General features: G+C 34.7%; 3 protein-coding genes across 10 annotated transcripts in view; 2 read left to right on the top strand and 1 right to left on the bottom strand.

Annotated features, from left to right (window-relative positions):
- Positions 1-14: 14 nt before the first annotated feature.
- On the bottom strand, positions 15-3933 carry LOC108974426 (cullin-5). The gene is made up of 7 exons (XM_018942252.1): positions 3798-3933; positions 2459-3727; positions 2161-2393; positions 1969-2089; positions 1538-1895; positions 1294-1472; positions 15-1224 (listed from the first exon to the last, which is right to left on the bottom strand). Exons 1-7 carry the CDS (start codon positions 3804-3806, stop codon positions 937-939), a joined length of 2457 nt encoding a protein of 818 aa, XP_018797797.1. The 5' UTR covers positions 3807-3933; the 3' UTR covers positions 15-936.
- A 436-nt stretch (positions 3934-4369) lies between these two features.
- Positions 4370-6156, top strand: LOC108974356 (programmed cell death protein 10). The gene is made up of 5 exons (XM_018942118.1): positions 4370-4638; positions 4725-4902; positions 4968-5100; positions 5161-5325; positions 5919-6156. The coding sequence occupies exons 1-5, from the start codon at positions 4567-4569 to the stop codon at positions 6001-6003; spliced, it is 633 nt and encodes a 210-aa protein (XP_018797663.1). The 5' UTR covers positions 4370-4566; the 3' UTR covers positions 6004-6156.
- Positions 6157-8831: 2675 nt separating this feature from the next.
- The window catches only part of LOC108974408 (peripheral-type benzodiazepine receptor-associated protein 1), a 42390-nt gene continuing 33835 nt past the window's right edge, over positions 8832-17386 (top strand). For all 8 annotated transcript variants that reach the window (XM_018942220.1, XM_018942216.1, XM_018942215.1 and 5 more), the window contains exon 1: positions 8832-10326. The gene's annotated coding sequence lies outside the window, so the exon portion shown is untranslated. The remainder of the gene's footprint in view (positions 10327-17386) is intronic.

Genomic DNA, 17386 nt, shown 5'->3' with positions numbered 1-17386 from the left:
TATGTATATTTTCTTTTTAATTAACTTAATATTTACTGATATATTTATATATGTATAAGTATTTAAATTTCAAAGTAATTTATGTTCATTATATCGACGTAATTCTATTATCCTCTTCACACGTATGTGTAACAAAGTTTGTTTGCATTTTTGAGATTTAGTATAAATATTGCTGATAAAAAGTTGCTTCTTTCAAATATACGCATGAATGTTGTTGTTGTTGTTGTAACGGCAGAAATCTGCCGAGTTGACAGTCCTTGGCCGGATAAAAATCCGGATCCGTTCCGGTTTTCGTAGACCCGACTGTCGTGGGAACGGATACGCATGAATCGACTCATGTGTTCTCGTGTATGGAATATCTCTTTCCTTTCGAACGCTCAATTCACATTGCAATTAATGATATATGTGGGTAAAGGACGAATAAAACTGTCTGGCTAAAACCTAATTTTATAAAATTTAAAAAATGGTAATAAACGGATATTTGATAACAATCGACATCAAATACATACAATACATATAATATAAAATATACAATTAAAAAATATAAAAACAATGAAATAATATAATATTCACCTAACTGGGATATACATATTTAAAAAAGTGTGAAATGAAGCAGTCATAAGTTGATAATCGAATGATCGAGTTATCTGTAAGTAATGCAATGGTGACTTGAAGTCAGTGACAATGAATTTAATGTTCTAACTAGTATCGAATGTTAAACATAATTTAAGAACCAGCTCGTATAAACACTTGAAAAGAAATTGCAAATGTTTGGCATTGTAAATATTTTTAACCTATATATCTTAAACTAACGTATTATTATAGTATATTTAGGTATGTATTATAAGTAGAATCCCACATTTGGACCACTTCAATTTTTAAAAGATCGTAAAAAAGGTGCGGCCCAGCCTAGTCAGCTGCATGTTCAAGCACTCATTAAGCCACATAAATGAATGTATTGATATCATCATCATCACGTCGCATATACTTGTGTTCGATCAACCATTCCAGTTGCTCTTTAATCATTTTTTTCGAAGGCAAAAACATATTCTTGAGTATATCAATCAATTCGGCTTGCAAGGTTGCATTATTCAAGCGTTTGCGCATCTTCATAATTTTTATAATGGCTTCCTGGGTCCGTAATATACGCAACTGCACTATTGATTGATTGTCCTCCTGTTGTGAACGCTCTGTACTCAGTTGCAAACGACCAATCATGTTCATCTGCAAAAGCAAAGAAAAGTTAGTTTAGATAGAATAACTGAAGTGATATAATATGTTAACAATACGCACCTTTCCTCTTCTCTGTGCTTTGCCATTTTTCACAACAGCAAACTCTTGATTAACACTAAATAAAGTATTTTCTGAAAAGTCTTTCGGGGTTGTTATTGTTGCGGGTTCCATAAGCAAAATTTGTTTTTTCAGTTTTGGAAACGCTACAAGTGACCAGAGTGTTCGTCTGAGTTCGGGATCTGTGGAATATATAGACACAATAATAATTAAATTTCGATGTTGTAATTATACAAAGCACACTAGCCTGGTAACTCTGTCGCTAAACGCAAATTTTCGTACGAAATTTTATCATGCGGACGCTGATTCCATGCGAAAAGTACGGCCATTTGGAAAGTAGTTACATCCAGGTCGTATCGACCGAAATTGTTTACAAATGTAATTGTACCATTGCTCATGTGATGATACCATTGTAATTTACGACCACAAAAGTTTTTCTTATAAAACTCTTCCACGTCAGGAATGTAATCCTCCAATTCAAGGGGCAGACTCACAGAAACTCGTTCAGAGCACCGTGCCCAAGCCCCGGCATTTAGAATTTTGATATTAATTGCATCGTGACGGCCGGTGCAGCTTCGGAATTGAGTATTTAGATCTTCACTAAGCTGAAAGAAAAGCCGTAAAATATTTAGTTAATCTTGTTTAGTTTTTCAGTTATCTCTAGTGATCTCAACTCACTTTAATGTCTTGGAACATACGCCCTAAGCGATTCACGTAATCTGCCGGCATACCCGCTTCTCGTAACCATTCAACAATGTCCTCTTCCTTTTCGCTGTCAGCACTGGTACTAAGTATAAGTCTGTAAAAATAAAAAAATAAAACTAATATGTGACTTGATGTTGATAAAGTAAATCACGGCTCGTTTCTTACCTTCTTGTCAAATGCACTTTGTGGTAGCGCATAAATACGTCTTTATTATTGACATATTTTAGCACTAATAGTACATCGCGTAATCGAGCATCGATTTGTTCACTAGTGAGCTTCTTACTTAATGGCGTACGACGCAGTAACATGTCGCAATAATTTGCTAAAAGTTCTGGACATTTACTCTCCGGAGTGATGGACTTAACGCCACGATTTGTTAGGCCGGTTGGCAGTTCGAGCTGTCAATAGAAAACAAAAAACTAAAAGTAAATAAATATTTTGATTGCGATGTATGGAAATTTACCTTAAATACGCTTGTATCGTTGACAACCGTTTTGAAGGCTTTGTCACGCGCCGTTAAGAATCGAGGATCATCCTTGAAGGCATATTTTACTAATGAACTAAATTTATTAAATAGTTCGAGTAGCCGCTCAACGTATTTTTCCGAGTCTTGAGTGATTACGTCGGAGGCCGAGAGCATATCTGCTAGACCAGCAGTAACAATGTGACTCTCTAAGTCACGTAACATCGGTTCAACACCATCACGTACACGATCCAAAAGACGAAACATAAGATTTAGTTTTTCTGTTTCGTATTCTCTTATAAGCGCAGCACACTCGGCGATAATTATGTTCATATGATCACCGACTAGTGCCTTGACACAGGTTTGAATCAGATCACAATAGCTACTTGGTTCAAGGTATCGTTTCGCACGAATTTCTTCTTCCCGCAATTTCGCGTCTGCATATCTCATAAAAGCCAATACACCGTTTGCTTGTTGTTGTTCTGTAGTTTTGAGGCGATAGAATGCTGCGGTTGCCTTCAAGTAAGCAGCTTCAAAATTTTCCCGATAAATGTGAAGTTTGTCGTCTGGACTAGAACATAAATTGACATAGCTTTCACGCACACCAATCACTAGCTGCGCATCATACGCATCGCCGTTGCGTTCGGCATGCACAATTTTCATTGCCGATTCTTGTAAACGATCTTTTATATCACAAAATATATGTTCATTCCACGAGTCAAGCATAAGTTTTCGGACGATAGAAACTTCAGTGGTATTTTTTTTACTACTACTACCACCTGAAGGTGAAGTTGTGGAGATAGCGGCGGCAGCAGCTGATGTGGAGGGACCGGCCGCCGTTGAAGTCAATGCAGTATTGGCACTTGTACTGGCGGCAGAGGAACTAGATGCTGATGTTGAGGTGGACGTGGGCACCTTGAACTGAAGAGACTGCTCTAACTGACGAAAAGGTAGTGGCAGGTAATTGGATTGTGTGAAGAATTTACGCCATTCTACAATGTATGTTGTGAGAAGTGCCTGTTCGCCGCGCTGTGATTGCAACTTGCGTTGAGCATGCACTATAAATTCGACAATATCTGCTTGCAAGCAATCATAAATTTTTATGGCTCCTTTCTCATCCCACAAACAAACCAAATGTACGCCATAAAACAATTCCTGCCATTCCAATTGAGAAACTGTTTCCTGATTTAATAGTTTCAGTACAATAAGACGCTTTTCGGGCCATACTTCTTGAAAGGTCCTTAAGCCTTTACCCTGTCCGATAGTCACCTATATCACATAAAACCAATTGATGTATATGATCATTTCGTAATTAATTTTTTTCATGAGCTGCACTTACTTTTAACATTTTATGTCTTCCGAAATGCGCTTTACTTCGAAGAAAACATTTATTAAATACTCTTTTGTTCTGCAAATTTTGACAAATTGGTGTAGAATATGAGAGATATAAAAACGAATCGTCTCAGCAAATGCAATTGTCAACAGAGAACGTATAATATAGAGAGGGTTTAACTGCGGATAGGCATGTGAACTGTCAAGAGCTAAAAAAAATCCTATTAGAGGATTTCACCACTTTTGATGATGAGTGAACCGAGTTATAATTATACGTTCTCTGTTGTCAATTTGTAGTTTGCCCCATCTTGTGCCTATTAGTTACATGAACGCCAGCTGACGGAAAATATGGTATCAGGTGTAATAAAAAAGATTTAATAATGAATGACTTTAATTTAGAGTATACGTGATTGAGTAATTCCGTACAGAAAAAAAGACGGGATGGAGAAAATGTTTAATGTTATAACAACTAACAGCGTTATTCGCTTTACACACTTTAATCACTTTCATCCACCCCGATTTTGATTACTAAACACATCTTTTATTGTTGCTGGCTAAACGTCAAACTTTCATGTATTTTGTATGCGTTTTCACCTATTCGACTGCTAATTTTATTGGTATTTCTCATGACTGCTTTTATTTTTATCTGAATTTTTGTTCTTTCGTATTCAAATTCCATTTCCATAAGTTAATTAATAATAGAGCAGTGTAAATTTTTGAGAAATAAAAATAAACTGAAGGAGTAAGCGATCAAAGAGCAGAAAGTAGCTGAAAAAATGACAATGGGTGGTGAAACACCAACATCTTCTCTAATTTTTCCAGTATTGTTGAGGCCCATCATTGCAAAGGTTTGTGTGCTCGCCAAATAAAGTTGAAGATTATTAAAACAGCATTTAGCTGTGTTGCATTATTGAATTAATATTTTTGCTTGTAGTTGGAGCGTCGAGATGTTGGGGCAGCACAGTCTCTGCGTTCAGCCATAATGAAATGTGAGCAAAATAACCCAGGTTTATGTTATGATCTCGTGGCGGCCATTATACGTCGTGCTGAACTAAATGTTAATTTAAATGAAGCAGTACTTCGCTTGCAAGGAAATATAGCCGAGTCGGATTGTAAGATAAATTATAAACATAAAAATGTTTAGAAAATATTCTATCAAATCATACTTACATTGCAGTACACGAATATCGTCTTACTCGTACTGAAGAACCATTCCAAGAGCTAAACCGAAAATCGGTTGCTCTTAAAGTCATATTAAGTCGTATACCCGAAGAGATAACCGATCGTAAAGCCTTCTTGGAGACCATTAAGTGCATATGAAATATAATACCTGTGTAGTTTTAATAATTATAATTTTTTATATTACATAGGGAAATTGCGAGCGCCATAAAAAAGCTATTGGATGTGGTTAATGAAATCGGATCCTTTATACCAGGAGTCACAGGAAAACAAGCGGTTGAGCAACGTAAAAAGGAATTTGTAAAATATTCCAAAAAATTTAGCACAACGCTTAAGGAATATTTCAAAGAGGGACAGTGAGTATATTGATAGATTTTTAATAAAATTTAATCATAATATTACAACAGACATGCTCATATATAAATATCTAAAAAGTAAATTCTAAAAATTATTTAAAGGTATGGAATTTTAATACTGTACTTATGCTTATCGCACTTAATATGATGTTTGAAAATCTTATCATAAAATTAATTGATGTCATTGCCATTAACAATAAGAAATTCGGACATACTACACTACGTGATAAGTCATGTTGTCAAGAGAAACTACCAGATTCAATAATAAGTTGAGTTATAAATTTAATATTCATCAGAGTTTTTGAAAAATCATAGCTGATGAAGTATCGGGAATAATAAATATTCCTATACGCTCATTAAATTAGTAATTATCTTTTGAAAATTAATCTCACCCTCAAAAAAATATAATTATCCAAAATACCTTTTTTTATTTAATGATTTTTGAAGGATTTCTTGTAAGTGTATCTCTTATAATTTATTGAGTGTGCTGTTAGTTTTTTTTTTCGTAATGAAACGTTTTATGTGGCAATATATAAAATTTTGTGTTATCTTTTTTTTTTTTTAATTAAAACAAGTATTTTTCTCAATTTCAGATCGAATGCAGTATTCATAAGTGCACTTTATCTGATACGGCAAACGAATCAAATAATGTTGACAGTAAAAAGTAAATGCGAATAGAAAACTAAAATATACATTAGTGGAATTTTATCTTTATTTCAGCAGCAAAAGTAATTTAAAGTATTCCATTATATAAATCCAAAACCTATTAAATTATTGATATAATATGGTATATGAATAAATTGAAAGAATAATTTGAACGCAATAAATGTATATACACACAAAAGTATTTTAATTCCCTAACGAATACATAGTTTAATATAATATATATAAATATTATAACTAATCGAATAACCGGATTAACCAGATACTATTTGAATAATATTCGATAATCTTCGATGTGCAGCATCCCGATAGTCGCTGACTATTCGATTAACCGCTCACTTTCGACTACCCGGCTAACCTTTCGTGGTCGACTATATGAATAGTAATGTGCCGAACACAATGCACGCGACAAACTGAAAATGGCGTTGTGAATCCTACTACATGAACATTCGTAAGAAGGCATAACAATAACTCTGTCCATAAGAACGTGTGTATTTTAATATTTTACAGATGTCGTTTGCAGTCTGTCAAATATTCAAATATCCACGTTCTAAGGGACAGACCTATTTTGACAGCTGCAGACTACACGACTGAAGGCCGACAGTTGTCGTTCTCGCTCACTTCAATATATTATATTTGCCAACGATAGTAGAGTTGATAGTATAGAGATGAGTAAGAGTGGTGGTGATGCCATTAATATGTAAAATGTAAAATTATTCAAAGCTCTAACAAACCTGACGTTATTTTACAAATAAAAGCATAAAATAGCTCTGTTACATCATTTGTAATAACAATTGATAATTTGAAACGAATAAATTTATCTATTTACGTATTTTTTGCATAAAAAATATCATTTTGAACGAAATTCACTACGAACTGCGTTGTTTTGTTCATGTAGTAGGATTCACAACGCCATTTTCAGTTCGCTGTCGTGCTGCTGCAGTCTATCGCGAGCATTGTGTTCAGCACATCAGCTTCTAAAATTTTTTTCTACATATAATTTTCATTTATTCAAATTATCGCAAGAGAACAAGTATTCAAGTTGTCGCTAAGTTAAGACCAGTCGTATATTATTATCGGTTACTTTTCATGCGAACAAGATATTATAATAATCGGCTTTCAGGTTATTCGAATAATTTTAATAGGACTAATACATATGTATGTATGTACACCCAACTCTTTTTTACACGTTAGATGCGTTCCTTGGAAATCCGTGTAAAAAAAAAAAACCGTGTACAAAAAAGAGGCGTTTCCTATGGTAAAATGGGGGATCCGTTCCATGTCATCCATGTCATCTGAAGACCGTGTAAGATGAAATAAAAAACTATATTTACTTCGAAAAACCGTGTAAAAAATGTTGAAAACTATATAATTTCAGATATGCATACAAATTGTATGTTCATAGGGCATTTTACTGAACATTAAAACTTAAAATACATAATTCAAATACGGTGAAAAATTGGTAGAGCAAGCAAAAAACAAAAGAAATCTGTTAATCCAGAATAAAGAACAGAAAAATTATAATACAATTATAATGTAGAAATAAATAAAAAATATTGACATAGTTACGAATAATTGTCGCTACTTGATAATAAGCGCAATTGTTTGCTACGAATTGGTCTAAAGTCGGTATCACCACTGGAGATATCCATCAAATTATCTAATGGTGACTTTCGACAGATTTCCTTATTTTATTCTCATTGTTCTTAATGTAGCTTCGTTTAAGACAAAATCCTTGCCAGCAGATGTTGAACCTTCACCTCTTGCCAGACAGTTCAAGAATATTAATTTTACTTCCAAAGAAATGGCTTGCCTTTTACGAACCTTTGAAATTTTGGACATTTTGTTAACTGTAGTAAGGACAAACATTTTATATTTAAAGCTTTACTAAAAATTTGTAGATAGAATACCTTTTTCACTTATTAAGGTCAGAAATGTTAAAATCTATCAATTAGAACGAACAATTGATAAAATATTACGAGCTAATAAACTTTAGACACTTTAATTAAGCAATATTTTATATAAATATACTCTATATATGTATAATTACACGACAGTGAATTTGAAAACTAGATAAAAATTTTTTACAATTTGTTTTGTTTTCTTCTCTCAACCGTGTAACTTCAAATCCAATGTAAAAAGAAACCGTGTAAACAAAGAGTTAGATATATATGTACATATTTCGCTCTCTCTCTCTATTTTTACTGTGGTACTAGTATCATGTGCTTAAAATACCTTTATCCACATAAAAAACACCTTGAGCGTAAGAAACTGTCATACTCAGTAAACCCTAAAGTAAACATATGTTATTTCCGGATTAACAAAAAATCCTATGAAATATAAATTTTTAGTAAAATTCTATAGAGAAAAAAAATTAAGTAGTGAAGGTACTGTATTGTATAATTGCGCTTAACTGTTATCATTTAGACTAATTCGCTCAAATAGAAAAAAGTACGTTTTAAAAACTTAACTACTAAAATATGGTTTATAAAAATCATTAATATGAAACACAGTGAATTGCAGCTCATGAAATGCTAAGATTTATGCATGATATTGGTTGTACATTCTGCGAGATTAACACTATGGCCAGAGAGTCAGTGCAACATGTAGGGGGGCATATGAGCTTTTGTCTTATGGGGGTGCCCTTAACTGCTAATATATTACGAAAACAAAGCTTTTAAGAGTTGTAAATACAGAGACAAAGGTATGTTGATCTGTTATTGTATTGTTGCTGTTAACAAAAATCGATTCCTCGCGCATAGAAGAAACGAGTCGAGTACCACATAATCACTACAGCATTGCGCTAGCACGCAGAAAAGTTGTGTCAGTCGATTTTAGCTACTCGTTGCTGAAAGCCAAAGCCAAAATCAACTCGACCGTTACGTACGAAGCACGAAAATCGAAAACCACCACTACCAAGCGACCGAGGATGATGACCCACTTTTCGGAATTTTCGCATTAAGAAATAGCAATCTTGGTGTTAGGTTCAGAAAGAGTTTAGCTTTAAAACAAAAGTGTAAATATTTGTGTACATATAAAAAGTGAAGCTTTATAATTAATATCAGTTTAATAAGCTAACATAAAAAATAAAAGCAAATGAAGCAGAGGCAAAACGACAGAAGATGCAATAGAGGAAAATCCGCAGGCAGAAAAAATCGCTCTATACTACAAAGTCACCCCTGAACTCCGCAATCCAGCGTAGCAGTAGGCGTAACAGCAAAAGATGTGGAGCGTCGTTGGAGCACCAGCGGAGCGCTAGCAGAGGCTATACAGAAAACTGCTGGCACGAAGTTGAATAAATATCGGTCACAATGCTGCTTTCATGGTTGCGCGAGTGAAAATGTGCTAAAAATGTGCTTCATGCAAAATATTGAATGAAATGGGTTAGAAGTGTAAAAAATTATTTAGTTAGAAGAAAAGTGTAGCAATTGCGTAAAAATAAGTATCCGACGATGTTGACGATTAACGTGGAAAAATATTATAGAAATATGAGTTATTAGCTCTGAATGAATAAATACATAGATACGTATTCAAAGAAGGTGTGAAAATTGTAAAACATATATTTATATATATCTGTATTTATACCCATTGAAATGCATTTATGAAAAATATCTATATTCCTCCGAAATGCAAATGTAAAGGAGTCAAATTAGCACCACAAATCCACGAAGTACATATAATAAAATAGCGAAAAAAATTACATACATACATATGTATGTACGTATGTACATATGTTCTAATTTGGAGTACCACTCATTCGTGTATAATTGTAATAAAGGAACAAATAATAATAATAATAATAATAGTGCAAACGTGCAAGTATGTTAGGAGTGGGTGCGAAGGAGGTTTAAACTTTCCAACGCCAAAAAAGCATATCCACACGCTAACGTGCAGGAAGTGGAAGTGAAGGGTCAGCAGGTGGCACATTTTAAAGAGGGACAAATACAAGCACATATTGTACATCCAAGCAAACGAGAGCGCAAGGAGCCGTGCAGCTGGATGATAAGCACGTAAGCGACGGCAAAGGCATTCTACTTGATTGCGTTGACGTTCGCAAGCTCACACAATCACACAGGCCAACACGCTCGCAATCACATTTTATCATTGCAAGCGCTCGTACACCATCGGCTTCGCCGTTATAGTATTGGTCCTGGTGTAATATATTGCTGCTTGTTAAAGCAAATCGCATAAATGATTTCATACGACCAGCAACGGATGGGGCAACAACAAAAACATCAACCGAATTTACGGCAACAGAACAAAAGGACCAGCAATAACAACCACAATATATATAACTAAAAAAAAAGCAAAACGTAACAACCGCAAAGTCGTAAAAATGTAAGTCCATTCACACATCAGCATATCAATGTTAAATTATAGCATTTATCGAAAATTTACCCCTCTCTATTCTATTGGACGTCGTTTCGCGGCGTACCGAACTCGCAACAAATTATTTAATATTTTTTATTTGCTTTGTTACTGTAACAAATGTTGGCGTGCGTATTGGCCTTAATAAAGTAGCGAGTGTTGCAAGCAAATTGTCCCGAACTCCTCGAATTATGAAATGAAAAAGCAAATTAGGAGAGAAAACCAAAAATTTAAACTTTGTGTTCATTCAGGGCAATAATTGTGTGCATATCTTCCCTTGCGCCCATTCCTGTGCTCAACTGAAAGCACATACATATGCATGACACATACTTGTACATACACAAGCGCATACTCACTTACATATGTATGAATGTAAAAGCATGGACGTTGTTATCTCTGACTAGCTCGTAAGGCCGAAAGCTTGTAAATCGTTTTAGAGACACGATTACGACAATGATTTTAGTTTTCCTATCTGACACAAAAGTGTTGGCTTTTTTCTCATTGAACGCATTGCAACTGTTTTGGCGTTCTCAACTCGCTGTTCTTGCGATACTCATACGCCAAGTGCTCTCCCTCCCGCATCCAGTTAGTTGGTATCTGCTCTGTTAAGTTAACAGCTAAAAAGCGTGAGCATAAATGAGAATATGAATAGGTGTGAGTGTAGCATGGTTGAGGGGGTGTTAAATAGTGGGCAAGTGAAGTAGGTTCCGAAACTACCCTCATATGAAAGCGTGACAGCGAGTTAAGCAGTTTATGTTGAACTAAGCATTTATAGTGGCATGCTTGTGTGGTTTTGTCTCTGGGTATTTTATCATGTCAAGATAGCACTTCCGAGTGATTTAATATGAGTTTTTAACTACTTTTATTATACTCGTTTACGCCGTTTTATAATTATTTAGTTTGAAATGCATTATGAATTTAATTATCAATTGAATGCAACTCGGTTATAAAGATTACAACTATGTAAGATATAAAGTACATTGAAGAAATAATATTTAAGTACAATATTTTGTCGAAACTAGAGCAAAGTACAAGTCGAAATAACTTATATTTTAAAAACAGACCATGCAGTATATACATATTAGTGACGAGTATCGAGAATCGTTGCATGTAATATTCACAAATTATCTCAATGTTAAATTGTCGTTTTCAAGCTCGTCGCTCTCGTTTTGCATTAATCCTTACACCAGAGGATTACACTAATTCCGTTGCCCGTTTGTGTTTGTGTTTATTCGCGGCATTGTATTAATAGAAAATATTTTTAATTTGAAGCTTTGTGCCTGCCTCACCAATGCCTTTATGCATAATTCGCTGTTAACCCTTCCAGTACACAATAGAGTAGATTAGGGAACATTTTCTGCTTGCATTTGGGGATGGGGGTATATATTTGTTTGGAGCAGTGGAATATTTTACACCATGCCATTGAGTTCAAACAAAGCTCGGAATTTTCCTTGAAATTACGCTAAATAATTTCCATGTTTCTGAACCAGAAGCTATCCACTATCAAGCGTTTGATGACAGAATGCGACTGGAAAGGCTTTGCATTTGTGGGACAACGCAAAGAAGCTCTGTTAATAACATAATAAATTAGATTTTTGCTGATGTTAAACAGTATTCGGAAAGATCACTAAGTATTTGGGTTAGGTATCACTTAACATACAACGGTATACAGTATTATTATCAATTTGGAGTGATCAACTGATTTTGCTCCTTTCATAAATTATATGAGTTTTACACAGTTTCTTCCTTATTTTATTGTTGGTCCTACTTGCAGATAGTCTTCCGTTACCTCATTTTATATGTGCATTAGTTATATATATACATATATTTATGAACAATTACCTCGCCAACCGGATCTGTCGAGAAATTAGGTTAATAGTTGTGTTTTACTCTACTATTTTTTACTCTAGTGCCAAAAGAGCGCTGAACTAAATAGTCCTTTGCCCTTTAAAAGCTCGACTGTCAGGTAACTGTATGTGAGGTCATTCATATTCTACGGTTGCATTGAAGTGTGAACAGTTTGTGGTTACACTTGCGGCAAATCCGACGTAAGCGCTAAGTATAAAATATTTTCGATGTGAATAATCACAAAGACTGCAAGAGTAATGCTAACAATAGTAACAACAAATATGTATGTGTATGCAGACACACTATCGCAGCAAATCATTCAATCCATTTCGCATTGTGTATTTCCCCTCAGCCCTTTCTCTTCATTTCTTGAAGCGAGTGGACTGTTGGTGTCCCCAGTTGGTGTGTATTCTATTACTTACCCACTTGACAATAGAAACTGTCAGATAGTTGAACGAATGACAACTAGAGGCGTTCAGTATGCACATCAACTACTCCGTATAATCGAAGGAATTGTGACAGTGCCAAGGCAAAAACGGTCGCCGGTGGTGTCGACGTCGACGGCAGCAACGTCAACTGAGGAGCAAGCAGATGATGAGAACTATATGCTTAATAGGTCACATTGTTGTTGATATTTATTTTGGAGCTGAAATGTGGATAAGATAAAGGGTGTGAGCAGACGCATGGAGAGGCACGTGAAATGGAATAAGCAAATAGGACAAGTAAAGGGGAAGCGGTACTAAAAAGTCGGAAGGGAAGTATACGAAGAGATAATCGCCATCTACAGATTTCATAAAAGTTTAACATTTAATTATATTTGTGATTGAATGGCTTGAAGTATATGTTCACATACAAAGCAAAAAGTGGGTCAGCATCTGGCGGAAAGAAATCATCCCTATAGGTATAATAATTTTGAATAGAAGGCAGGCCAGAACTATTTGCTAGCTTATGTACGTCACGTCTATGACCGCTGATTTCCAAATGTATATGTTTTATGTGACGATTTTTTAAGGCACATGGATCTCGTGCTTTTGTAATTTTCATATTTTATATCGGTCGAGATTTTACTTCACTCTTGTTTAAGGTAGTAGTTTTTTGAATTCTGGCATACATATACTTACATATGCTATTGTTTCTTTGTCAATTTTGTCATTGCTGGTTTATTCTTTGTTTTGAAATAAATTACCGATAGTGAATCATACCGAAACTTCATATTGCCTCTTCCTGCATGGTACATACGTAGGTGCTTCATTAAGAAGGAACACATGCGTTTTCTGCGTAAATTGGTACCATGAGAAATCTCTTCTAGTATTTTTTTACAACTACACATCTCGCGTCCCTTCCAATGTTTGTCCGTGCTGTTTGCATTAACGTCCCCACACGGAGAGTTGAGTGGATACAGTTAAAACGGCACGTTTACACAGGGCATTTCAATGGGGAAGAATACTAATTACAACACGTTGCATCGAATAACGTAAAATCACAAAGACAATGGCATAGAGCAGGGAGAAAAAAAGGTAGAACCATCAAAATATTATATAAGTGTCAAATAAGAAAGGAATGAGAAGGACAGCACAACAGCAAATAAAAATTTGGTTTTAGAGAAGCAAAGCTGAAGGAAAAATACTTAAATAAACACGTGACGGCGGATATTTTGCTACGGTGCTCATGGCGTTTTAAGAATTGTGTCAATGAGCAGACAGGGCAGCAAATGTGTAAAGCAGATCATAAAAATTTATTTCTAGATTGTATTGCAATACGGCTGTTGAATTCATGACCGGAGTGGACCAAGTGGTCCACACTTTTTCAAAGACAAAGTGGCCATTGCACAATACTGAGAAGTAAATTAAACCAGTACAGGACATTGAATGATTGGTTTTAATAAATTTGGCGTCAAAATGATGGGGCTCACAATGTTTTCCTAAAAGTTTTAATCAAAACGTTATATTTGGAAGAAAATATGTATAATTATTTTATCTATGCAGTTTTCTATTGTTGTAAAAAGGCTTACTTTCGATGTTTGTTAAACAAGTTATTACAGAAAAGGTCTTTGCTTTTGATGCTTTTCTGAACGTACTAATAATTAAAATTGTAATACTTGTACCAGAAATGTATGTGTGAATAGACCTGTCCACAGTCTAAATCAATATGCTTAAGCTTATTTAAATCTGTTGAAGTATGTAAATTTATGTGGGGAACGTGTGCATTCATAGAAAACATAAAGTATCTAGGCAGTACTCTATACTATACTGACGTGAACGTCTAACGAAACCAGAATGGATTGTTTCCGATATCTAAGTATAGCCGACGTTGGCTTCGAGATGGGCACTTTGCAAGTGTGGCCAATACATTACAGATGTGGCTGTTGCAGTAGCAGGTCGTGGCTTGCACCGCTAATAGCAATGTTCCTGCTCGTTTTGTGTTTAATGTTGTTGTTGCTTTCGGTATCACATGGAGTAGTTGCTGAAGTTAATTCCGCTTGAACGCCCTCGGTGCGCCCAAGTGCAAGCAAAGCCACAGTCACAGTCCAGCACTGAGCTGTGATGTTCCTCCCTCTTCAGCTGGATATAATTGGCATTTTTTAGCTGAGCTGCGCAGCCCTATTGACAGGTATTACAGTGTTAAATTTGCTTTAATAATAAAAACCTCTGTTGTTACCTATCAATTAAATGGGAAACATAGAACATGAGATACGCGAAAAGTTGAAGATATTTTCTATGAAGCAGACAACTACTTCATACTTACAAGATAAAAATATATGTAATTTAGCAAACAGTTTGCCATCCGCTTTCGCCTTTACTTTAAGATGACTATGTTTTCCTCCCACATTTTCCATTGCTATATTTACCTTCACCTGCACATGGACGTGCTTGAACTTCCTAGTAGTTTCACTTGCCTCTTTGTAATCTTAAGCTGGTTATTTTACAGGTTAAGCTATTTAGTGGGCACTAAATGAGGAGGTATCTGAATGCAAATTGATTAATAGTAGCTTCATATATATGTATATATACTTATATATAATACTATTTATGCATTAAGGGAAGCGTTAGGGTTTCAAGGTGAAAACTACTTTCTGCGAATCTATTTCTTAAATATGGGTTGAGTAATTTTATTCGCACCTTTGGTAAATTATAGAGCATACTTTTGACAATATAGGGTAATTTTTTCATGCATAAAATATTGAACCATAAACCTACCTCCAGAATGTCTTGAAAAAAAGGAAATTTGCGGTGTTATTATGAAATTATTCGAAAATAAAAACCATGAAAAATTAGTCAAATTATAATCAAATCTTCCCCTCAACACTTGTTTGTTATTTAATATATTTCACGAGTTCCGACTTTTTGACATTTTTCCCGTCTCAAAATATACGCTCTTTATCCAAAGATGGTTTTCCTTTCAAATATTGGCGGAATTTGATATAAACATTTTTCAAAGGATCATATAGGGTCATATCGAAAGCTTTATGGTAAATCTCCTCTTCATATTAAAAGTAAAATGGAAATAACCGTATGACAATACTGCTGTCTGAAAATATTTAAATATTTTCTAAGGCCTGATTATATCCCTTTTTAATAATTTAGTAAATAATTGTTTCAAAGAATGATGTATTAGTTTCTTGATAATATATAGAATTTACTATACACTTTAAATAAATATATTGTTTATTGCAATAATATTGACTGTAATGGTGTTGGTAAAAGTATGAAATGGTCGAGTAATTAACGTCCGGAATGCTGGATTAAATGCTAACCGATTAAGCAATTATACAAAAATAAGTCTATTAGGTCAAGATTAGACGGCTTGACAGCGAGGCTCCTGTATATTCGTATGTAGGAGTATATTCGCTTGCGGTTTCTTGAATATTTGTGCGAGTACATAACAAAGAGGTGCTTCCATTACACCTACTACCAAACTACCAAATATGTATGTATGTGCATTCTCAGTGCAGGAACTCACGCATCCTTTGTAATACTTGCTAACATTTCTCTTACGTCACACGAACACCCATATCGTCCCACTGACCATCACCATGGCTCAGAGACAGCTGTCACTTTTGATTAACTATCTCACCCACATTTTTTTTGATGTTTACTCATTTTGTTTTTGCGTTTTTTAGTTTCTGTTACAGTTATTTTATTTCTTACCCTCGTTGTATCTGCTGACATGCGCATTTCTTACTCGCTGCAATCGTCCCCAATAGGAGTAAGGCAAGCACACTGAGAACTCAATACAATTTTAAGAGATTAAAATATTCTCGTTTCAGAGATTGATGATTAAAATGGGTGTACTATTATGTAGTCATGTGTTTGAAAACTCTTTAGATCATTAAAAAATCGTTTTAATTGATAAATCAAAACATTTGAATGAAGATTTAAATTAATTCACACCTCGTTTCGTCATTTAACCAAACTAACTCAAATATCTTTATAAAGCGTGTTTATGTTTAGTACAAATCTTTGCATCATTGCGTTAGGTAAGCTCTACTGCTAATGCATATGTTCCATTAGAATATAATTTTATTGTAATTATTAAACCTTTAGTTACATGCGTACATACATATGTATGCATGTAATTTCTCTTATCTTATATATTGAAAACGTGCTCTTGCCACTCTTAGTTTCAACTATCACATTCTTCCGCTTCAATAAGAAGTTTTCATTGCTTTCGATTTTCTTTGATATTGCTGTTAATATACACCTTTAGTCTATTGAAAATAACTCATTGCTGAATACAAATCTCTTCGCTTAATAAGTTAATGTTTCTATACCTTCGCTCGCATAACCTTTCTATACACGTTCGTTTTACCCCTTTGTACAACTCTTGTTGTACTTATTCGTTACTTTTACTTGTATTTCACTCGTTCATGTATATAATTTAGAGAAACTCGTTGGGTTTGGGCTTTTTCTCAGTTATTCGTTCACAATTGTCACATTGCAGCAATATGTGTAAGCAGCAACTAGTGGCCAGAGGCGACTCTTTAGCTCGTGCGCTGCTCGGCTGCATACGTTAAAACGTACGACTATTTGCCTTACACACACACACGCATCATATCAATATGTAACATGCGTTTGCAAACGAATTTCTTTATATGTAAATACTGAAACATATAAATTTACGCAGAAAGTCCTTTTGGTATTCGTATAAACATAACGACACCAACTTCGTTCCTCTGACGTTG

This window comes from Bactrocera latifrons, unplaced genomic scaffold (assembly GCF_001853355.1).
Source record: "Bactrocera latifrons isolate USDA-ARS-PBARC rearing strain unplaced genomic scaffold, ASM185335v1 scaffold_55, whole genome shotgun sequence".
Taxonomy (NCBI): Eukaryota; Metazoa; Arthropoda; class Insecta; order Diptera; family Tephritidae; genus Bactrocera; species Bactrocera latifrons.
Note: the sequence above shows the minus strand (reverse complement) of the source record. Positions and strands in the feature narration are given on the sequence as shown.